General features: G+C 34.7%; 1 protein-coding gene, 2 long non-coding RNA genes and 1 pseudogene across 4 annotated transcripts in view; 3 read left to right on the plus strand and 1 right to left on the minus strand.

Moving 5' to 3' along the window:
* Window positions 1-747: 747 nt before the first annotated feature.
* LOC140672643 (uncharacterized) lies at window positions 748-1,544 on the plus strand. Its single transcript, XR_012047933.1, has 3 exons — window positions 748-979; window positions 1,081-1,260; window positions 1,424-1,544. It is a non-coding gene; the product is annotated as an uncharacterized lncRNA (long non-coding RNA).
* An 8,212-nt stretch (window positions 1,545-9,756) lies between these two features.
* On the plus strand, window positions 9,757-11,737 carry LOC140672641 (uncharacterized; annotated as a pseudogene).
* A 2,077-nt stretch (window positions 11,738-13,814) lies between these two features.
* Window positions 13,815-15,222, plus strand: LOC140672705 (uncharacterized). The gene is made up of 6 exons (XR_012047940.1): window positions 13,815-13,889; window positions 13,998-14,184; window positions 14,297-14,392; window positions 14,493-14,712; window positions 14,805-14,973; window positions 15,102-15,222. It is a non-coding gene; the product is annotated as an uncharacterized lncRNA (long non-coding RNA).
* A 2,091-nt stretch (window positions 15,223-17,313) lies between these two features.
* LOC140672597 (odorant receptor 4-like) overlaps window positions 17,314-25,886 on the minus strand; it is a 16,109-nt gene continuing 7,536 nt past the window's right edge. Inside the window, exons 5-7 of one of the 2 annotated variants that reach the window (XM_072904880.1) lie at window positions 25,340-25,450; window positions 19,489-19,644; window positions 17,314-17,403 (exon numbers count right to left, since the gene is read on the minus strand). In XM_072904880.1, the coding sequence (XP_072760981.1) occupies window positions 17,353-17,403; window positions 19,489-19,644; window positions 25,340-25,450 (318 nt within the window). In that variant the 3' untranslated portion in view covers window positions 17,314-17,352. Of the gene's footprint in view, window positions 17,404-19,488; window positions 19,645-24,976; window positions 25,066-25,339; window positions 25,451-25,886 lie in introns of those variants that run through there. The other variant, XM_072904881.1, reaches the window with a different exon arrangement.

Raw genomic sequence — 25,886 nt, forward strand, 5'->3', positions numbered from 1 at the left:
AATAATAAATAAAATAATAAAATAATGAATATGACAGAGAGAATTTTCTCTTAGAATTTATCGTGAAAATTATGATAATCATGAGACAATATGATATAAAAAAAATTTATAAGAATTTTTCTGATTGGTATTTATTTCAATAAAAATAATATTATCTATTACAATAAAATATAAAATATGGTTGATTAATATATTACTATGTAGTTTAGTAAAAGTAATCAAATATATTTTATATTTTATTTTAATAGATATTATTTTTATTGAAATAAATACCAATCAGAAAAATTCTCATAAAATTTGTTTCATATCATATTGTTTCATGATTATCATGATTTCAGAGTAAATTCTAAGAGAAAATTCTCTCAGCGTAGAAGTAGGAATAATCTTAAAATAATAAAACCGAATGAACCGTGGTATACAAATTTCAATTCGATTATTAGGGGCTCTTAATAAGAGTACAAGAGTTTAAGAGCCCTTTATAGTTGAATTGGTATATCAGGATCCTTTCGATTTTATCAGAAATAAATTAGATCTGCCGTTGATTCAATGCTCTCTCTCTCTCTCTCTCCCTCTCTCTCTCTCTCTCTCTCCCTCTCTCTCTCCCCCTCTCTCTCTCTTAAACACTAAGATTTGATCACCGAGACGCAAAACACGTTAAAAAATACATTTACTCGGAAATACAAGGTGATAAAATTATCTAACAGAAGTGCAATGAAATGAATGGGCCGCATTCGAGGAGACGTTATTAATGCGAAGAGCATCGTTCTATCTTTGTTATTTATTCAAAGTTGATTAAGGACAGAACAAGTTGAATAGCGTTAAATAGTGCCTCTCCGAACGCAACCATAGTAATATATTAAACTAATGATATATGAAAAAAATAACAAATGCCAAATACTTCATTGTGAATCGTCGATCGTCGACCGTCGCAGAACGCAGAAACCGAGCACACAGCACACATCATACATAAAAATGTCACGTAAGTAATAACTAAAATTATTATTATTATTTGTAATTATTAAAAAATTAAGATTATTTAATTTTATCCTGAAATAATAATTTAATATTTCATGGTTACAGTGGAACTCACCAACGAAATGAAAAAGGGGAGGTAAATGAGAAAATAATTTCTAAAAATTGATAGAACACCAGCAAACACAAATGCAACAACAGTTGCAATATTTGCTACATTTGTCGAAACAGCAACAGCCGCAGGAGCCACAGGAGTCGCAGCAGCAGCAGCAGCAGGGCAAACAAATGGTATTTATTTATTAATTTACTTATATACATTATAAGATAATATTTACATACGTAATGTATTAATTTGATTAATAATGTTGTTGAATTAATAAAATAAATTTCTAATGTTGTTGATTCAACTTTTTTTTCAGTGTACTTGTTTGTGTATATATTTATTTTTCAGATACACAAAAAGAGGTGGTGACCGGTCACGTGCTCACTGGACACACGATGAATTAACAGAGGAGGCACAAGCGGTAGAGGCGGCTACGGCAACATACAAAGCCGTTGGCAAGTAAGAAATGTGTGCGGCAGAAGAGGTACGAGCAGAAGAGACGCCCAAAGAAGAGATCACGCGACAATAATTAATTATTACATAAATTATTCGTATTAATTTAAATATTATATTCAAATATTATAATAATAAATATATAATAAACATTAATATGTGAAAAGTTTTCTTTAAAGACATTACCCCGTATAAATGGCAGATTATAAAATATAATAGTATTTAATGTGTGGTATAATATGGCTCCAGACGAAGGTCCACACTCTAGAAAAACCTTACGTGCCGTTGATGGTACTCCATGGGTGGTGAGGAAAATCACCATCAATATTTGCTTATTACAATATTTTTGATCCATCAACGACACAAATATATGTGGATCAATATACGTTTGCTGTTGTTATTGTATCGCATATACGTAAACATATAAGCAACTTTAATGTATTATCAATACATTAAAAAATGTTTATATTTTCTTTGTTTTGTCCTTTAAAAAGGAATATTGTTTATTTTCTCAAAATTTTATTGTATTTTTGATACTCTCCAGCTTGGTAAAAAAATTTCCCTTGACAAATTTAAATCGAATTTCATAAAGTATAACATTTTGCTTACAAAATACTTTTTTCAACTTTCCTACAATTTTTTTGGCCGAGATACATAATTTTGAAACTAAATCTGTATTGTCGCGCGCACGACATTCGCGATTCGTCGCAGGAACCGAGGTGGGGACATAGACCCCCAACGAAGACCGTATAAATTAGACGCACGATCGATGCTGCAATCAATAAGCCTGCGATTATCAGCGATTATCAATAAGCGCGAAAAAGATATGGCAGCATACACAAGTCAAGAATACTACGACATGTTGATGGCACTTGGCGAGTGTCACGGGCAGCAGAACCATGCTGCAAGAAGATACACCGAATCGTATCCAAACTAAAGACATCCACGTATCACATCATACTTGCAGCAGCTCAATGACTTTACAATATTGGCAGTGTCCTGCCGAACAAACATGACACTGGGAACGATCGCGACGTTAGAAATGTACGGAACACGGAGAGAGTTCATACGTGCTTTAGAGGATAATCCCGAAACGAGTATTCGGGTAGTTGCTCGAGAACACGACTTACCTTGTACAACCGTACAAAAAATATTAAAAGAAGAAAAGTTGCATCCGTTTCATTATACACGCGTGGAATATTTATGACCAGCAGATTACCCTGCAAGACGAACGTTTTGCGAAAATTTTCTGCGAAACGTCGATCGAGATCCCACATATTCTTTTAGTGTGATATTCAGCGATGAATCGCTATTCACAAGAAAGAATTTTTAATGTGCATTTTTAATATGCACTTTTGGAGCGAAGAAAATCCCAAAGTCACACAACTCCGAAATTGTCAAACTCGTTGGAAGATTAACGTGTGGGCTGGAATAATGGGCACTGAAATACTTGGTCCAGTTATTCTTCCAGATATTTTAACTGGAAGAACCTACGTCGATTTTTTAACAGAAAATCTAGACATTTCCTAGAAGATGTGCCGAAAATGAGAAGATGGCGGACGGAGAGTGTGAGCGAAATTGAGAGAGCGTAGAAGTTTGGAGTTATGAGAGACTAGGGAAGATTTTGAGTGGAAAGAAAGGGTGGATGGGAAAGTGGAGGGCCAGTGCCACGTGAGAAAGTGAAGTGGAGGTGAAGGGCAAAAGGAGAAGAGAAATATACCAGGTATGTAAATATGAAACCGGAATTTACCCATAGATGGCTCTAGCTGTCAATGTAGTTACCGTCAAACCGCGTCAGTGGCGCCATTTTCTTGTTTTGACATCTGAGAAAGATTTTCAACTCACAACAATACAAGTTTCATACAACAGCATAGTTTTTACTAGCGTTGAACATGTCGAATTTTGTGCCTGGAAACTACGATTTGCGGAAAGCATTGGTTTTCTGTTACCATTTGAAGAAAATTGCTGCAGAATCGCATCGAATGCTTGTCGAAGCTTACGGTGAGCATGCTCTTGGTAAATCACAGTGCTTTGAGTGGTTTAAAAAATTCAAAAGTGGCGATTTTGATGTGAGAAACGAAGAACGTGGAAGACCACCGAAAAAGTTTGAAGACAGCAAATTGCAAGCATTATTGGATAAGGATGACGCTCAAATGCAACAACTCGCGGATCAATTAAATGTGATACGAGAAGCCGTCTCCATACGTTTGAAAGCCATGGGAAAGATGGGAAAATAGGTTCCACATGAACTGAATGAAAGACAGCAGGAAAACCGGAAAACCACTTGCGAAATGCTGCTTGCTAGGTACAAAAGAAAGTCATTTCTCCATCGAATTGTGACTGGCGATGAAAAGTGGATATATTTTGGGAATCCTAAGCGTAAAAGATGGGTAACTCCAGGCGAACCATCGACATCGACTGCAAGGCCAAATCGCTATGGACGGAAGACAACGCTCTGTGTTTAATGGGATCAGAAGGGTGTGATCTATTATGAGCTGCTAAAACTTGGTGAAACCGTTAATACAGAACGCTACCGACAACAAATGATCGATTTGAATCAAGCTTTGCGTGAAAAACGATCAGAATATCAAAAAAGGGAACACAAAGTGATTTTGCTTCATGATAATGCATCATGACACACAGCAAAACCGGTCAAGGAAACGATTGAGGCGTTTAGTTGGAAAATACTTTCGCATGCGGCTTACTCACCAGACTTGGCTCCATCCGATTACTACTTATTTGCATCGATGGGACACGCACTTGCTGAGCAGCGCTTCACTTCTTACGAAAATGGCTCGATAACTGGTTGCCTCAAAAGAGCAACAGTTTTTTGGCGTGGCATCCACAAATTGTCAAAGAGATGGGAAAAATGTATAGCTAGCAATGGGCAATACTTCGAATAAAATATTTTTTATCATTTTTATACAATAAACGTGTATTTTCTATAGAAAAATTTCGGTTTCATATTTACATACCTGGTAAGGACTGGAAATTCGGAGTGAGAAGATGGGAGAGGATGACGTGGGAGATTTGGTGGCAGGAGAAGAACGAGGAAGTGAGTAGAGAAGAGAGAATGGGGTATCAAAAACGGAGGCAAGATAGTGGTGGAGAAAATGGGGTGAATTGAAGAAACGGTGAGGAAAAGAAGAGAAAAGGACAGTGGAAAGAGGCGATGTGAGAAAGAAGTGGAAGAGTGGGATAAAGAGAGGAATAGAGAAGATGGTGGAAATCGGTCAATACATCGACATCGGTGAGCTGGAGCTGTAGAGAGAAAGGAGTTAAAGAAGGCAGCGGCAAATGGCGGCAGGAGGGAGATAAAAGGTGTAACGCCGAATAGGATAGACCGATAGATCGATTTTTAGGTAGCCAAGATATCGATTTGGTAGGGGCGATCAAGACTAGTAAGGAGACACAAGTGGTGACAGGTTAGGAGAGAAAGAGGATAAGGAGAAGCGAAGGAAAAGGTTAAGATTGTGAGACCAGGATAAAGGAAAGAAGAAGGGAAGTGGAGAGGAAGAGGAAGAGGACAAGAAGAGATGGAGGAAGTGAGGCTGCTGAGGAAGTTGTGAGGGAGTGATTTCGATATATCAGGGGAAGGGAAAATCGATTGGATGGCAAGACGAGCCGAGAAATGCTGGTGGTGACAGGTGGAGGTTAGGTGCGAGTACTAATTAGGCAGAGAAAGGGTATTCCAAGGAATCGGAAGCGGCGAGGGAGAGTAAGGAGAAGGAAGAGGGCATAGAGAGAGGAGAGGGACAGAAGAGAATGAAGAAAGAAGAGATGATGGGTTCCAGGAGAAGAGAGAATAGGAACGGAAAGGGGGAAAAGAAACGAAGAAGGAAGAGGAAAAGCAAATAGAGAGAGGAGAGAGAGGAAAGAGGGGGAGGAGAAACAGAAAAGGAGAAAGAGGAAGGAGAAAGGGAAGAAGGAAAGAAGGAAAGAGAGAGGAAGAAGGAGAGTGGGGAAGAAGAAAGAAGGGAAGAGAGAAGAAGAGGAGGGGAGAAATAGAGAAGAGGAGCAGGAGAAGAAGAGAGAGAGAGAGAGAGAGAGAGACAGAGACGAGAAAAAGAGAAAGAGAGAGAGAGAGTGAGTGAGAGTGAGAGTGAGAACGAGAGAGTGAGAGTGGAGGATTGAAGGAGAAGGGAGAGGAGGTGCATAAGGCGAGACGATAGGATAGACTGGGGATGCATGTGGGGGAGTGGGTGTGGTAAATAGAAATAAAGTTTTATTGTAAGGGTTGGTGTGCCCATAAGAATACCCCGACAACTCGTAAGGGAGTTAGAATTAAGGGAATGGGGGGGGAGAGAGAGAGAGAGAGAGAGAGAGAGAGAGAGAGAGAGAGAGAGAGAGAGAGAGAGAGAGAGAGAGAAGGAGGGTGAGAGAGGGAAAGAATGGGATATGAAAGAGAGTTTGTTTTAGTTATGGGAAATATAGGGAGAGGGGGAGGACAGAGGGTCAAGGGCGAGAGGAAAGACATGGGGGTAGGGAGTGAGGTTTAGATTGTGAGGTCGTTTCAAGGCCAGGTTCGTGATTGGGGATATTGAGCTTGTGGTTTTTGGTATTTGTGTACAAATGGATTATGTATAGGGGGAGCGATAGAGAATAAGTGGACTAAGTAAAGTATTGTTTTGTGAAATTAGATCGTAATCTCAAGGGAAACAATAAATATTATCTATCTAGAAGATGTGCCATTTCTTGAAAGAAACAATATTGTCTTTCAACAAGATGGTGCTGGGCCACACAACGCTAGGATCGTTACGAATTACTTAAACAAGAATTTTCCCGGTCGCTGGGTAGGTCGGTACGACCCGATACATTGGCCCGCAAGATCTCCGGATCTCAACCCTCTGGATTTCTTCTTATGGGGATACTGTAAGGAAGTAATTTATACGCTTCCCGAAGATACGGAAGATTTAAAGACAAGATTACGATTTGCTATTTGGGATATCGACGAAGAAGTAATAAAGAACGTCGAAAGAAATTTAGTAAAACGCATGAGAGCTTGCGTTAGGATGGATGGTGGATATATCGAGCATCTGCCCTAAAAATTTTTTTAGTCAATCCGTTCTTTTCAGAGCTACCAATACATTTTCACGTTGGAACATCTTATTGTGAGCAGAATAAAAATAAATTTTCCCAAATGTAATTTGTTAATTACATTATTTTTGTGATTGACTAAAACCTTCGCATCGTGAATGCAATACAAGGAAAACATAATAAAGTATAACACATGCTTTTTAAAATAATAATTATTTATTATAATTAGAAATAGTTAAAATTATATTACATAATTAATTTTTTTAAGTACGTCATTATACGTTTCATGTTTTCTTCCGCATTCGCAATGCGAAGGTTTTAGCCGATCGTTCGTTTCATCTCCCGTCAATCACGCGCCACGCGCAAGTCGTAGGATAGAATGTAACACTAGATCGCAGAGTATAGAAAAGGACGCAAGTTAAGATGGTCGGAATTGCAAAAGAATGCGCGTAAACACATGCGGTTGGCGAACCCCTAACTCTATGTACACAGTATGTCAGAAAAATAACGGAACTTTTTAAAATGAAAAAAAAAACAATTAGTTATTTTACCAAAATTATTTCTTTTTATTCAAAATACATCCCTTCCGCATCAATACATTGCTGGGCATGTTCAACCAATGCTAGCACAGATTTTTTTGTCATTTTTCGGAATCGCCTCAATGACCCTCGTCACGGCTTCTTGGACTTGTGTAACATTGTCATAAAACGTTCCTTTCATGGCCAGTTTGAGTTTCGGAAACAGGAAATAGTCACACGGAGATAAGTCAGGTGAATTCGGAGAATGTTGAAGCACATAGACTTGTTTATTCGCCAAAAATTCACGAACAGCGACGATCCTGTGAGATGGTGCATTATCATATAACAAAAACTAACTTCCCGGCGCTCGATATTCGGGCCTCACTCGAACGATTCTCTTCCACAAACGCTCCATAACACCCAAATAATATTCACCAGTGACATTTTGACCTGTGGAACGAATTCCCGAAGTATAATACCTTTAGAGTCGTAAAAATAAATCAACATTGTCTTCTCTCGTGATTCTGGAAACGCAATTTTTTCGATTTTGGAGAGCCTGGAGACTTCCACGTAGCACTTTGGCGTTTTGTTTGAGGATCGTACTTGAGGCACCAAGAGCACCAAGTCTCATCACTAGTTACAATCGATTCCAGGAATGTGCAGTTCCGTCTGGCTGTTTTAATAAGGTCCTTGCAATGTTCAACGCGAGCAATTTCTTGGTCCTCATTTAAGGCGTGAGGAACAAATCGAGCACAGACTTTCCGTTTGTTTAATTCCTTTGTCAAAATTTCGTGAATTATGTCTTTGGTCGTATTTAATTACTATCCATCTCACAGTCGAATTTACATCGTAGACGATCATTTTACGCACTTTTTCCACCAATTCATCGCGATTTTTGTTTTTTGGCCGGCCTGGCTTTGAGTTGTCTTCCAAAACATTACGACCGTCCTGGAACCGCTTATACCACTCGAACACACGTGTACGGAATAAGCAATCATCACCATAAACTTTTTTCATCAATTCAAATGTTTCTGTAAAAGTTTTACCGAGCTTGAAACAAAATTTAATATTAGCTCTTTGCTCCATCGTGTTTTTGTGACGAGGTGACAAAAGGTACTGTCACTTTAAGCGCTATAACTTGACAATCCGTTGATCGATTCTAATGATCGCGGTCTCGTTTTGTAGAGGAGATATACAGCTTTCAGATTATATATTGTTTCAATAGATGGCGTTAGTAGTTTTCTGTAAATTTAAAAAGTTCCGTTATTTTTCCGACACTGTGTATGTATCTCGCTCGCTCTCAGCGTGACGCAACAGACGATCTTACAAGAAAAAAACAATTACACGATTAAAGCTTCCACAACGGCGATAATTCCGACAGCTAAATATACAAAATCATATACACTGTTATTAATCACGATAATCATTAAATTTCAGAGTTGATACGCGATGCGAAGTACAAGTCACACAGGAGGCACGTGGTATACGAACTCGCTTTCCAGAAAAGACACGAATTATTCGTACGACAACTACTACCAGAAACATCAAGACGCGAAATTAACTGTCGACGACAAAGTTGAGAGAGAGCGTATGTCCAAAAGTAATCCGGACGGACTGTGGCCCTGCGATTAAATGCAGCAACGATATGCTAAATAGCCGGAATACCTTACCGTCAACCGTTTAATTCCTGACAGCTAACTAAGAAAGGTCAATGTCCATCCGAATCGCACAAAGTTACCGGGTTAGCGATCTTACAACGTCTGTTTCGCTGGTCAATCTCTCGAAAACTGCTCGTTCGCTGGTCAATTATCTCAAGGAACTTGTCTTCGCAGGCTCGCCAAACAGTGACGCGAGCGGAAGATCCGTGAAAAATACGCTGGTGAATTACGGACAATTTAGGATACTTATGGCGCTTCCGCGGCCTTCAGAGCCAGTCGCGACCTTCGCGGCTCTCGTATTCTTCACGGCTGTAATATCCGCGGGCCTCTCAATTTTCTCCAGGTACCCCCGATGCGGATCTACTCGACAGCTTATCCCGTGTAGAAATTTTCTCTAGTAAAACTGTTTTGGTTCTAGCGCCAAGCGAGTCTGTACTAGTTTACCTAAACAGACGCTGAATAAAATTTAGCTCGGAGAACTTGGGAAATGACATTTTATCTAGCGTTTATCCGTATAAACTATACGTGAAATGTAATCGTTTCTTCATCTAGCATCTAGCTAACGCTAATACGTAAAATGAAATTTATTAGGTTAATGATGGCGCTACTGTAGTTCAGTCCATATGCTATCAATTTTATCGCATATGCTGTTAACCTGAAAATCAGGAGATAGCTGGTGAATTTGAGATTTATAAAAGTGTATATATATATATATATATATATATATAGATGCGAAGTGATGATTGAAGACGAACGAAAACGTCGACTAATAAAAGAAAAAGTAAAGAAATATCGTGCTATACGAGCTGATGTCGACGATATATTAGCGAAGCGATCTCGAAGTCATCTTTATATCGGTAAGTTAATTTTCGTTTTTAAAGTCTATTTTTTTATTTCAAAATTATTCTTGTTAATAATTATTAACAGGACATATTTTCCAATAAATTATTATAGACGATGCAATAAGAAATGAGCAAAGTATGGGAGCATTTTTATATTATCGTGATCAAGAAAATGAAGCTAACACATCACATAATTTTCATCAAAGTAACTTTGTTCTGGAAGGATCACAAAATGCAAGGATAGAAGCAACACATCAAGCAGATATCATCGAAGATTCAATGAGAGCAGACATTAAAGAACATGATCGAAATAGACAATCTTCATTATCAGAAGACGATGAAGAACAACTCAGTGATGTGTGCAATTTAAAAGAAAATGCAGAATATGAAGGTGCGAAAATTATCAAAGAAAATTGTAAAGTAGTCGATGAAATTACACAAATACGAAGGTGGGCAATTTTGAACAATATTCGACAAAAAAGTTTAGACGATCTTTTAGGTATTTTGCGAAGAAAATTATTACCACAACTTCCAAAATCAACCAAAACATTTTTACAAACCCAGACCGCAATGTACAATATCGAAGAAATGGAATCAGCCGATTGTAGCATCGGACAATTTGCATATTTTGGAATTGCAGCAGGTCTCAAAAGATGTATTCGACAAGACTTACATAGGAACAACAAAATTTTACTTCAAGTGAATGTTGATGGCATACCATTGTTCATATCGAGTACAAAACAATTTTGGCCTATATTATGTAAAGTCTTTTTTAATCCTGATATGTATCAACCGTTCGCTGTTGCAATATATTGTGGAGATACTAAACCGATAAGTGTTCACAATTATATGCGAGAGTTTATATAAGAAATAAATCACTTACTTAGTGAAGGAATCGTAATTAATTGCTATCGATTTGAAGTGGAAATCCATTCATTTATTTGTGATACACCAGCTCGAGCGTTTTTAAAGGGTACCAAGGGACATGGAGGGTTTTGGGCCTGCGAACGATGCGAGATTAAAGGACAGCGTATTAACAGTCGTACTATCTACTCAGATATAGATTGTCCTAGAAGAACTAATTGGTCTTTCCGACATCAAACTCAACCGGAACATCATAAATATGAATCGCCACTCCTTGACATCGAGCCTCCATTAAACCTTATAAATACATTTGTTCTAGACTATATGCATTTGTGTTGTTTAGAAGTGATGAAAAAGCTCACTGAATATTGGATATTTGGAAAAATGCAAACTCGACTACAGCGAAGGAACATGTTAGGAGTAAGACAAAAAATCCAATTATCAAACTTAATGACTCAGTTACAGAAATGCGTACCATCCAAATTCCAACGAAAGACAAGAGGTATAAAACACATAGCGCAATGGAAAGCTACTGAGTATCGATTCCTTCTCTTATATAGTGGTCCTGTTATACTTAAAGATATTCTTAAACCTCGTTTATACAAACACTTTTTGCTACTTCATGTTGCTACTGCATGCAGAATCTTGTGCAGTAATGAATATGCATTTATTTTTAATAATCATTCAAAAATATATTTGACGAGTTTCTTTCAAGCTATGAGCTACATTTACGGTTCGCAGTCTCAAATAATTAATGCGCACAACCTCATTCATATAGCAGATGATGTGCAAAATATGAATTGCACTCTAAACAATATTTCTGCTTTTCCGTTCGAAAGCCTTCTTGGCCCAATTAAATCAATGCTGCGAAATGCTACTCATCCACTTGCACAAGTATGTAGACGCTTACATGAATTGGCTACTGTATCGAATCAAACATCAATCCCATCAACTATTCAAATACTCAAAATGGAAATCAGCGTAAATAAGAACAGAATCGATGTTAAAAAGCTCAAATATAAAGGATTTATCTTGACAACGAAATCACCAAATAACTTAGTGCTTCTCAAGAATAGTATAGTGCTTTTTGTGACAAAAATTACATCCTTGCAAATAGAACAACAAAACATTCAGATCCAAGGAAATCAATGGAAAAAAAAAGATCTATTTTCAAATATCCCACATATTCGGACGACTTAAAAATGTGGGAACTTTTTAGTGTACTATCTAAGAAAATAATTCAATGTGATATAAGTGAAATCGAATATAAAATGGTAAAACTAGAAATTACAAAGAGTCAATTGTGCAAACAGATGTTAATTTATACTATAACTTTTTTGCATAATTAAAAAAATATTGAAAAATTTAAATTAAAAAAATGATTTTAAAAAATATTAAAAATGTTGAAAAATTTAAATTAAAAAACATTTCATCAAATAAATGTAATTCGTGTATTAAAAAATTTCGTTACCTGTATTAAAAATTCAGTGACTTGTGTTAAAAAATAATTATGTAAAATACACTTTTATCATTAAAAAGGAATTAATATATTTTTAGAAACAATAAAAATAAGTTTTAGTACAAAAAGTATTTAACATCTACACTTTATTTTTTTTCTTCTTTTTTTTGACTCTAATAAATAATAAATAATTTTTTATGCATATGGTTATGCTTCATGCAACTTTGTTTGGATAGACTCTGAGTGATGCCAGAATGCCCACGCTAGCAACAAAATGTGCGCGTGTAACCATAACATACACAAGCGCCACACCGCGTACGTGTGCACAGCGATAAAGAACAGACCTTATGTATGGTTACCCTCTCCACTAAGTTAGTACGGTTGCGCGCGCATATGCTGTACGCAGTCTTTTGTTGAAAAGACATGCAAGTCGGTTGTATGGAGAAAGATTTGTCTCGCGGGGATTCCCTCTTGTGTTTCAAGTTACGGCAGAAAGAAAGAAATTTGTATTGTGCATCAAACGTTTCTAAACGAAATTGATCGAAATTACAGACAATTTCACAACTTTTTCTTTGATAATTAATCATAACCTCTTGTACTAAAAAATTGTGGTAAGTACAAATTATTGGGTTCATACAAATTTATCTTATCATTATTACATCTTTATTCGACAAACAATATAATATAATCGTTAATTTACATTTTATCAGAAAAACTCAAAATTGTTGAGTATTTTGTCAATCGATAAAATCTCGAAATAAACATATTTTTCAATTTCGAGTTATATATATTTATCCTTTTTCAGAAAATGAACGAAAATGTTTATTTATATCAGTTGGTGGAATTTGAGGGTGAAATGCTTGATCATGAACAAAAAATCATTGAATGTGTCCCAACAAACTGGGTTGAATTTGATCTTGTCGTTGGAAAATGTTTTACCAAATTTATGTCACCACCATATAGTTTACAACGTAGGAAAACATTGGAAAACATGATTCAAGAACAAGTAGATCCACCAGCGGATTGGAATCGGTATGCTGTGATAATTCAAGGAGGTGCTGGTATGTGTAAAGATATTTTATTAATTTTATATATATATGTAAAACAATAACTTGTAGTAATTTTAAGTTGATTTATGTATATATATATATATATATAAATTAAATTTTAAAGTAATTAAGTAAATAAGATGCATTCTTACAAATGTGCCATTCAATTTTAAATTATGTAGAATTGTATAGGAAGTGATACGACGCTTGCAGCGTCTCACTACGGAAGAATTCGTGTGTACGACCGGATGCGATGAACCCTAAAAAAAGCAACGAATGCTACGAAATATTTCACTGACAATGCTAAAAAACGTCAAAAAGAAATTCGTAAGATTATGGAAGCCAATTATGTCCAAAAAAGTTTATAAATGTGAGTATTTTTTAGTGAAATATTTTTTATTTTTATTTTTCCCTGCAATTTATTAGTAAAACATACATGAGTGGGTATATCATCCATTACAAAATAAATTATAATAAATATTTAATTTAAAAAATATAAATCGCCAAGTTTTATCAATACTTCGAAATTGCGACACTTGTATTTGAGTGTAATATACCCATTTCATGTAAATATTTTTATAGCGGATTCTTCAGTGTCAGCCGAGGAAGAAACAACAAATTGCTCTTCGGAGTCATGCGAGGAGAAAACAACAAACACATTGCGTTCATATTCGTCACTGCAAAATCAAAATTCAAAGATTGACAGCAAACGAAACATGTAACGATAAAATGTAATAAAAGAAATGTTCCGTGTTTATTATTATTAATATATATAATAATATATATAATAACTATTATTAGAATGATTATATAGAAAATATTATTTCTTTTTAGAGTACCATTGGCAGCTGAATTGTCTGAAGAGGAATGCAAGACTAATGGATTAGATGAGTCTTTTTGCTCATTTCAAACTATTGTGCGAAGCAGAAAAAAAGTAACAAAAAGATATTTAATACACCTTATATATATATATATTGTTTATAAAGTAATTAATAAATGGTCTATTTTAATGCTCTTAACATTTTCAATTTCCTACTTCAAGGCAAATTGAATCAAAGAGTGCAGGAAATTCAAAACAAAAAAGCAGAACAGACAACTGCATCACCTTTTCTAAAATCAAAACGCGTGTTCCTGCCATCCTCGCAGCCGTCAACAAAGTTATCACAAATAGATGCGTAAACATATGCCATAAGTTTAAATTGGTGCAAAATAACACATCGAATTGCATGGTGAATTAAATTCAGATTAAACCTATCTTTATTAATCATTCTTATAATTTGTCCGTCATAACATCTTTAGATTGTATGAAATAGTTTGAAATAATGCAATCTGTTTCCACAGATGCAGTTCATGCTGCAAACATTAAAGAGAGAAAACGTGCCCGCACTTCGACAGAAAACAAAAATGTATATCTCAGTGATTCTCTGCCCATATATGGTAATTCAGAACTTATTTTATTGCATGTTTTTTTGTAATCTTGAAAATGAAAAGTTTCTAATATTTACATTTACATTGTTTAATCAATTTATAATTACAGATATAAAACTTGTCGTGCAAGAAATTCGCACTCTCAAGTACGAGCAACGCCAGATGACCAGAACGATACATGAAATAAAAGAAATGCTGCAAACGATGAATGTTGGCCAAATAGCTCCGCAAATAGCGTTATTTGATGAACAATACAAATTAACACTGCCATTTAGCACGTATGAACAATTCAATGAATTTAATGGAAACATTCGTGAGGACAAAAAACAGTGAGATTCCTTTGTAAATACTGATATTAGATTATTTAATTATTGTTCGCGAAAACTTTTGAGCGAAACTATAATAGCATTTCTTTTTTCAGATTCAAGTATTATCACAAAAATTTGATAATGACAGAAGCCTTACTAAAAATATCACGGCGATATTGAAAAAATTCATCTCAAAAGATGTCGCTATAAAATTCAACGCGCAAAAGAAAATATACGGAAAATATTTATTTAAAGATACTTATTTTTGTAAATGTTTACAAAGTAAGATATAAAAAACACACACACATTCTAAATATAATAATAAAAAATTAAATACAAATATGATAAAAATTAAATATAAATATGATGAAATACATAAAAATAAAAATAATTTTATTTCCAATTTGCAGTCATGATTGATGATAAAGTGAATAAAAATCTGATACCGCCAATTTCGGACAAAACTTTTTTGACCCACCTCGGAGCAGTATTAGCCAACGTAAAGGATTGGGATGTGTCACGACCGCGCTCATCACTAAACACATCTTAATATACATAAATAATCTAATTATTCTTATTATTTTTTATAATATATATAAATATTATGTAAAGTTGTATTAAGTTTGTATAAACTGAAAATATATATTATAGATTATAGATTATATTATAGATTAATATCTGTTAAATAAATTGTTTACATTGTTCAATCAATATATATCATACCAATTATATATTAAGGTTACGTTCCAATACGTCCTCTCTGAGAAAATTTTATTCAATATAATATAGTATATGTTATAATACGTGTACTATATATTGTATTTCGAGTAAAATTTTCTTCGAAGAGGACGTTTTGGAACAACCTTAATATATAATCGGTATAAAATATAAAAAGTAAAAATAATCAGTCGCTAGCCAGCGCTTTGAAAAAAGTGCTGTTTAGCGTCTCGATAGTTTTACTGTCTAGCGGATAAACTTCGAAAGGTTACACATAGAGCTAGCCATTAGCCATGTTTATTAGCGTGGTGCTAGATAGCGTCTAGAAAAACTGGCTAGCTTCTATCCATTCATGAGTTGAAATTTCTACACGGGTACATCCTGGTTCGGCCCGGTGTTTCTTGTTCTCCGGGCCCCATGGTTCGAGCACAAGTTTGCCGCTCTATGTTGAGACTTTCATGCGGCCTACGTGCGAAGTGGTCATCATCTTGACCGGATTACCCCCGATTCTTCGCGCCTAGTGCAATCCTAACGAGCTGAAAACATATTTTAACGGCAACTGATGTTTCTACCGTTTTGGATAGAATAAATGGAAGGAAATATAAATTCTAATCGGGCAATGATCTCTCCGCAATGACATCTGGACCTCCGCTCACTCCGTCGGCCTGGACTGCTCGTCGCTCCTCTTGAGTTCTCGATTGTCCACCGGATGAGAGCCCGTTGGGGCCACCAAACCCACACAAAAATATGCAAAAATATCAGTCGATATCTCGAATGGGCGCTCTCTCTTAAAATGACAGGACGCAGGCCCCGGGAAACTATTTGTGACCACGCCATTCGGCTTTTGTGACCGATGGTGAAAACGTCACGTCATAATATATGTATATACAGAGTGTCCGGTAACTAACGGACCAACGCTCGTGAGCAGCTAGAGTGCACTGAACATAAAAGTCCTCTACTATTTTGTAAATTTCAAACATTATCCACAGAATTCTCTACATGCATGTTGAACATTTTATATAACATCGCACTATGCGAATAAGTTAACAGTTTTAGAATTAACTTTTTATATTATATTTTAGCCTAATTATTGACTTTATTTTTGCGCTAAAGATGATCAGAAAAATCTGATTGAAATGTTCACCCGACAGTAACACTAGATAGTAATATTAACGTTATAAATAGTTGCGATTTTACTACATTACAAAATCCATGATTTATAATAATTAATTTTGTCTATTCAAATGTAATGCTCTTATGTCACATATTTCCTTTGTAGTAGTATAAAATATACATAATATATACAGGGTGTCCGGTCGCGACCGCCCCATAGCTCATGGGCAGATAGAGGAGATGAAACCGAATAGAAAAGTCCTGTACCATTTTGCGATTTTTAGAATAATTATTGAGAAATTAATTTACAAAGATCAGCAAATCCGGCGCGAGTATCAGCCCGCCGCAAAAAAAAAAAAAATGGCGAGAAGGACAGCCTACCGCTAGGCCGGTCGCTAAATAATAATTGCTATTCTATTGTTCTTATCAACGCTTCTCGTCTATGCCCTTGGTAACCGCGAGGCAATGGCGCCTATTTACGCCGCGCGCGCTTAGCGACCGGCCTAGCGGTGGGCCATCTTTTTTGCGGCGGGCTGATACTCGTGCTGATTCGTCTATCTTTGTTAATTAATTTTTCGATAATTATCACGAAAATCGCAAAATGGTACAGGACTTTTCCCTTCGTTTTGACCTCCTCTATCTGCCCTTGAGCTATGGGGCGGTCGCAACCGGACACCCTGTATAATATATACATATATATATATATATATATATATGTGTGTAGCAAGATACACACACAAAATATGAGTACTTTTTCTAAGTGTATTTCTATTCGTAATATACAAATTTGTTTCTTATATTGTACGTATATGTATACTTTTTTATAATTCTTTATAATAGAGTACGCAGCATCGATAAATATGCCAAAGAAGTTTTGATAACCTGTATTAATATACATTTAATATTATGTAAATCTTAGTTAAAATATTGTTTCTTAATTAAGAAATTTAGAAATAAATTTTAAAAAGGCTTATTTCTCTAAATTGTTTTAAATCTTAAAAAAAAGTTAGAAAATATAAATTTTATTTTATAAGTAAAAATTGCATATTGCAAAGAATGCTGAATAATATAAGTTCAAGTTATAAAAAAATTAAAACAATTTAAATATAAACCTTCCATTATAATATTAAAACTAATTATAACTATAAGATAAAAATATAAGAAGCAAAAAGACAAATAACAGCTAAGTAAGTAAAAAACCAAAATAAATGCAAAAAAATTTGATTAAATTTTAATATATACATATTAAAAATGGACTTTCGGTTTTTGATCAATTTTTTAATCATTTTTAATAAAATAATATCAAAAAGTAAAAAATATATTTAAAAAGACACATAACTTAAGGCTACGATAAAGAAGACAATTTCAAAATCGGTTCAAATAATCAGTATATTAATTGTAAAATAACTGACATCAAATCGCAAATCGATTAAAGTAATCGTTACGTCGAAATATTGATTACGAAATCAATTATTATTTCATAAAATTTAGAAAAATCAATATTAAAGTTGATGAATTTATTCGAGTGTGTATTAACTATATTAAATATTAAATTTAAATAAAAAAAGTTATGTGCATATTTGATTTTTACTCATTTATATTAAATTTGGCATATTATTTATATAAGATATTTATATTGGATTTTTTATGTAAGATTTTTACTTGAAAATCTTAAATTTAAGAATATAAGCTATACATTAAGTAGATAAGTGGCGTAATTGTAAGAATGCTCAATTTTATAATTAATTAAGTAATTAGGGCTAATTAATGATGCTGCTAAATATCGGGACAAACTAAATGCGGGAAAGAACAAAAAACGCTATTTTTCTAACTTTTTGAAAATTGCAATTTTCAATATTAAGTCTGTCAAATTATTATAAAGTAAACGTACATACAGGCGTGGGAGTGATTGCAATCCTAAATCCCTTACACTCCCATTGACGCGTAACTAGGTCTATAATTATACTTCTACAAGAATTTGTAGTTTGTTGCGTCAAGTGAGGTAGACTAAAGATTAAAAAATACAATTTTTGAAAAAATTAGAAAAGTGGCATTTTTTCCTCTTTTCTGCACTTGATTTGTCCTAATATTACAACAGCATCATTAATTAACCTTAATTATTTAATTAATTATAAAATTGAGCATTCTCACAATTATGCAACTTTTACCATAAATTATTATGATTGATTATAACTTATTAGCAATATTTTAGAAAATTATAGACACTTTTGTTGATAATAACTGAAGATAAATATATCAAACTTTCTTTCGTGCCTATTCTACTTCAGCTCTTATTTGCCTTTTTGTTTCTTATATCTTCCGTTATTTTACTCGAAATGTGTGTCAATTGACAATCTGAGTAATAATGATATCGTTGGATAGCTTTTTGTTGTGAGGAATCTGAAAATGTATAATACTATCCATATCTTCGCACCAGCCATTTTAGAAATGGTCTGTCCTTGCATTTATTGCAGGTCTTCTTTTTTTGAAGCATTTTTTAAAAGCTCCTATGCTTCAGGGACTTCTATACTGAATGATACTTCCACGGAATGACCATCTAAAAATAATAAATAGAAACCTAAAGATAATAAATAAAAATATAGGATTCAATACAAAATTCTGTAGTATGCCATGTGTTACCTAAATCGACTCTTAGCTCCTGAACGGTTGCCTTTGAATAGATAGTTATACCTATTAGAGAGAGAGAGAGAGAGAGAGAGAGAGAGAGAGAGAGAGAGAGAGAGAGAGAGAGAGAGAGAGAGAGAGAGAGAGAGAGAGGGAGAGATATTTCGGATTTTCCATGACAAAAGCTATCCAACCACTCTTCTTCAGATTAGCAACTACTAGTTGCCAGTTGACGGACATCTCAAATTAGTCTTATACACTTTTATAATTATAACTATATTATCAATTTGGTAAATTATTTTTATGTATTTTTTGCTTAAAAATGTTATTTCAAGTACTTACATCCGTAAAACTGTTTAAGGAAAATATATAAAATCTGGCAGCTGTTAAATATAGCATAACTTGACCATGAATCATACATATCAGTAAATACTTCTTGCAACTAAGTGGCATTTCGTACCAGTCACACTGATAATACGCATCTTGAACATTTATACACTAAATAAAATAATTGTGTGAATAAAGATTTTATATTTAAATACAAAAATTCTTATAATCATAATGTAAAATAATGAAAGGTGCAAATCCTATTGTGTGCAATACTTTTAGTATTTTAGTACAAATAAATCTGCATTTGATTATATGTCAATTCTAATAAAATTAAAACGATACTTGTTGTACATGTCAAAACCACCTTAAACCAAAATTGAAGGCTCTAATAATCACAAATAGGGGGATATATAGACTAATTAAATGACTATACGCGGACTAACTAAATGAGAGCTAGGTACGATAATCGGAGTAATTTTTTTTCTTTTAAATATGATTTATTAGCTGTTCTTATAATTGAAAGTGGTAAATTTCAATTACTTAATTTGACCACAATTGGACAACAGCTAATAATACATGAAAATAATATATAAAACAATAACGCATTGACTATAAAATTAAAAATTTGTCATTTAAAACAAAAGTATTTTAATAATCGCATAATGTTATATAAACAAACAAGACCTGTCAACAAATTTTTAATGTTAGGATGCATCAATGCTTGTTACAATAAAAGATAAAGAATATCCCTTTTTCTCTATCTGTTGGGGAATATCGGAAACAAAGAAAAAATGTATAGACATCAGCTCCATAAGTATATAAACTCTATGGATAGATCAGGAAATCGATTGATTCATATCATCATAATATGTGTGCGCGCGCGCGTGGTATGTGTGTACACACACACACACAGATACTTCAGCCAATTTGGGAATTAATTTTTTTTTTTTAACACCGCCATAGACGGTCCTAAGCCCGGTTGAGAAAGGTGGAAGGTTGTAGGGTGAGGCTAGTAACCTGCCCAACGTAAAACAAGTCACATACTCAAAGAAACACACTAGCCTCGGAACAAGGACGGATACAAAGGAACGACCTGGCGAGAAAAAGGCATAAGCGAATAAGGAACACCTCAAACCTGAGATTAGGTGGATGGAACGTAGGATCTTGGACACGGAAAGATCAGGAAATAATTCTGGAGTTAGAAAAACACCGCATTGATATATGCTGCATTTCGGAAACAAAGAAAAAAGGCAAGGGAAACTTCAAATGCCAAAATTACATCATGTTATACAGTGGAGTGGACAAAAATCAGAGAGCACATGCGGGAGTCGGAATACTGATCAACGACAAGCTTGTGAGCTACATAGAAAACGTTGAATACCTCAACGAAAGGCTGCTGCACGTTACAATGAAATTTGGCATGGATGGAATTCATATAGTATCCTGTTATGCCCCAGATATAAGCAAAACTAGGTTAGAAAGAGAAAAGTTTTTCAACGACCTCCAAGACCTAATTAGATCTATACCGGTGACTCGGAAAATATTTATAATAGGTGACTTGAATGCGAGGATTGGCAACCAAGTAATACACGGAGTAATGCAGAAACATAATGAGAATGAGCTGAATGATAATGGAGAGCTGTTAATAGCGATGAGCACACAAAGTGAATTAAGGATAAACAGCACATACTTCCCACACAAACAGCAGCATAAATACACATGGAGCAACTCACGAGGACAAACCTCTATGATAGATCATGTAATAACTAATAGATCTATCCATCCCAAACAGATACTTGATGTAAGAGCTCTGACCTCTGCAGACGCAGGCTCGGATCATCGACTAATCCTATGTAAATACAGATTCCACAGCAGGCTTATTAAGAAACAGAAGAAGCCAGAATATGTGACAAAATACAACACGGAGTCATTTACAAATTACTCAACACAGGATTTATATCAGAGAAGGCTGACGGAATACATCAGTAATAACCCCATAGAGGAGACGGATAGTGTGGAGCTAGCATGGGAAAGAGTAAAAGAGAACATCTTAAAGAGCGCGAACGAAGTAATAAGCACAAGAAGGATCAACATCAATGGGAAGCGAAACGTCAAGCCATGGTATGTCGAAGAAGTAAAGGCACTTGCTGAGGAAAAGAGAAAAGCATACGTCCGATACAGAAGCAACCAGACAACAGCGGAATTGGATAAATACAAGACAACAAGAAACAGAGTAAACAACAGAATTAAAGAATTGAAGAAACAATATTGGGAAGGTTTCACCAAGGACATGGAAAGTGATTTGTATGGCAGCCAGAAGAAAGTATGGAGTATGCTGAGAAATAGGAAGAAGCAAGTGAACGAATTAATACAGTTGCCAGAAACCGCAAAGGATACCTGGGAGAAGCACTTCACCCTGTTATACAAAACGCAGGGGATAGATGAGATCAATGAAGAGGAATACAACTATAGTAGCGAAGAAATCCCGGAGGTTGAAATCACCCAAGAGGATATAATGAGGGCCGTGCAAAAACTCAAAACCAGAAAATCACCGGGCCCGGACCAAATATCAAACGAAATGATAAAATACGGGGGCGAGGCAATCATAGGAGAAATATACCAATTATTCAACAGAATACTTGTGACAAACACCATACCAGAACAATGGAGAACGAGTATTACAGTCCCAGTGTACAAAAAAGGTGATAAACAGGACCCGAGCAACTATAGAGGGATATCGCTTCTAAACGGAATGTCCAAGTTATTTACCAAAATCCTGTCAACACTGATAACGCAGAATGTACATATTACAGAGGAACAGCAAGGATTCAGGCAGAACAGGTCGACTACCGATGGCATATTCCTGATACGACAGCTAACAGAGAAGGCAATAGAATACGATAAACCACTATTTCTCTGCTTTGTAGACTTTACCCAGGCGTTCGACAGAATACAACTACAGGATGTACTCACAACACTCAGGAGCAGAGGACTCAACACCAGAATCGTAAACATAATCAAGCAGCTTAATATAAAAAATAGAACTAAAGTGAAATACAGGAATACGACAACAGAAGAAATACAAATGAGCGCCGGAATAAGGCAGGGGGACAGCTTAAGCCCGACACTATTTAACTGTTTAATGGATAAGATCATCAGGGACCTGAGAACAGCTAACATTGGCTATGCAATGGGAGAACATATTTTCCAGGTGGTGGCTTATGCGGACGACGTGGTGCTGATGGCAGAGAGTGAGGACGACCTACAGAGATTGCTCTACCGACTCACAATCAAGGCGGAGGAGTTCAACATGCGGATTTCGATGCAAAAAACACAGTCGATGGTAATCTCTAGGGAACCAATACGGTGCAAACTGGTGATACACGATAAGCCGGTCGAACAGGTACAGCAATTCAAGTATCTGGGGGCGGAAATAACCAGCGCCAGAGATATATACGATGAGGTACGTGTTCAGGCAATAAAAGCAAGCCAAATTTCGGGCTGCCTTCGAGACGTCATCTGGGACAACAAATACCTAGGAGTAGCAAGTAAAGTAAAAATATACAAAACTTGTGTACGACCAATACTTACGTATGCGGCAGAGACAAGAGCCGAGAACAGAAGAACCAAAGGCATAATGAGAACAACAGAAATGCGAACACTAAGATCGATAGTAGGTGTTAGTTTACGAGACAGGATTCGAAGCAGTCATATAAGAGAACAATGCAAAGTACAGGACGTGGTCAGATGGGTTAGAGCGAGGCGAAGACTATGGAGGGATCACGTCCAGAGGATGGAGAATGACAGACTGGTGAAAGTGGCCATGACTCAGAGACCAGACGCCAGGCGAAGACCAGGAAGACCACCAAAAAGATGGTACGAAAGCTGGACATCAAGCTCACAAAACAACACCTAGGAGGATGGAAAGGAAGCAGTGGAGATATAACAGGGAGATATCCCTAATCTAAGAAGAAGAAGAAGAATTTTTTTTCGTGTAAATGTCAATAATTTCTGAGTTGAAAACACATAACCACATTATACTGCATTAAAGTATGTATATTTAAAGCTGTTGTACATAAAGTTATCTAAATATAAAAAATGTAAATGTAAATGTAACAAAAAAATAATATAAAGAATTTAAAAGAAAAAATTTTTTGCATAAGTTTACATGATATCAATCTAAATGAAACATATAATCAAAGATAAACGAGTATATATTCAAATTAACAAATCAAATTAAAGGTTCTGATATGTGACTTCACTGGTAAGAAATTAGGCTAATGGAGAACCCGGCGTGATAAATACATGGAGCTTATAACACTAATGAAAGGATTCTGGGGTACTGAAATAGAATCGACAGCAGAGAGAGGGGGGAGGGAGAGGGGGGGAGAGAGAGAGAGAGAGAGAGAGAGAGAGAGAGAGAGAGAGAGAGAGAGAGAGAGAGAGAGAGAGAGAGAGAGAGAGAGAGAGAGAGAGAGCATTGAATCAACAATGGCAGATCTAATTTATTTCTGATTTTAATATTATATTTTTTTAAATAATTTTTATTTGACATTTTTTAATAATCTATTTAAAACAATAATACATACAATACTTAAATACATTGTATAATTGGAATAGAATTTTTTTCCAGTATGTAATGTGTTTTTATTTTTGATGAGGTTATTCCCTTCGAAATGCGAGTGCAGAAAAAGAAGCGGAACCTTTATTTTATAATAAAATATTGAAAAGATATATCAAGATTAAGGTCATTGGGCATAATATCATTTTCTAAAAGTATTATTTTCACAATAATTCAAAATTGTATATCTCAGGAACCAGAAAAGAGCACTATAAAATTCAAAGTATATATTACTTACATGTACCCTCTTATCATATGAAATAAAAATAATCAGTATCAATATTAATTCGATTTATCAGAGAAAGCATGAGATAGTCACCTGACCGATCTCAAATATTTATCTATAATTTTTTTATTCTTGACGATTAATTTAATTTTTGTATGTGTTGTTTATAATAAAAAAATATGCTGTTTTCCTCATTTGCCATTTCTTATTTATATCTTTTATACTTTTATATTTTAATTTTTGTCGACCTCCGACCAATATGATATTGATATTATTTGTAATGTTCTAATTATTATGTTCAATTATGTTTTAATTATTATGTTTTAATTTCTATATTTCTAAGAATGATTTTAAAGCGTAGGAAACATCTCTGATTGTAATTATATTTGTTTTTTAACTTTATAAATATACACTCACTTATATCAGCTGTTTAGTTTTGATTTTGGTTTCGTTTATATATTTCGTTTAGAATGATATCGTATGAGCTTACACAAAAATTTTTTCTTTTAAATTTTTTATATTAATTTTTTATATTTATATAGGTAACTTCATGTACTACAGCCTTTAATGTGTGCATTAGTGCAATATAGTGTGATTAAAACCGATTACTATTCTATAAAGTAAATTTTATTTTTTGATACTGACTGTCTGTATATTAAATGTGGAATGTATGTGTCATATTTTATATGCTACTATACACTATTTGTTTAATTAATTCATTTTTAACTCGTCATAATTATAGCTAGAATAAAAAAATAGTAATTGTAACTTTTTGATTCGACTTAATGTTTAGAATTTACTATTTAGTTATTGAAAATATTTTTCTGTTACATCCTTATATAAATAATCTGAATTCTCTCTCTCTCTCTTTCTCTCTCTCTCTCTCTCTCTCTCTCTCTTTCCCTCCCCCCTCACCTCCATACTGCACCGTACAAGCAAAGGATTTGTCCCATCATTTGACATTTACACACAAACACACATCACACATATTGTTTATTATTTCTATTCAATAATACCTGTTGAGTCAGTTGATCACCAATTAAACAGTATCCAAAAAGCATAACAAGCGCAATAATGGCGAAAAATATAAAAGTGCTACAAGTTGCCATTTCTGAAACCTGCAAGTTCTAACAAATATAAAAAAATATTATTTATAAATATATACAGAATGTTTCCTAAATCGCGATCCAATTTTTTTATTTTTCCATAAACAATTTAAAATTAATTTTTCCCCAGCAGAAAGTTTACTATAAATCTATTTTTAATCATTACTTATGTGAAGCACATGAAAGCACTTATATTCTTATTACAGAAAAATTCTCTTTAATTAGCCAAAAAATTATAGAAAACATAATATAGTAAAAATCACATATATGTATTCAGGGTGTCCAGTAATAACCGCCTCACCGCTCATATACAGGTAGAGCAGGTCAAACTGAATAGAAAAGTCCTGTACCATTTTTCGATTTTTGAAATAATTATCGAGAAATTAATTACCAAAGATTGACAAATCTGGGTGAGTACAAGCGCGCGGCGAGAAGGCCCATCCTACTGCTACGCGGT

Source organism: Anoplolepis gracilipes, chromosome 13 (genome assembly GCF_047496725.1).
Source record: "Anoplolepis gracilipes chromosome 13, ASM4749672v1, whole genome shotgun sequence".
Lineage (NCBI taxonomy): Eukaryota > Metazoa > Arthropoda > Insecta > Hymenoptera > Formicidae > Anoplolepis > Anoplolepis gracilipes.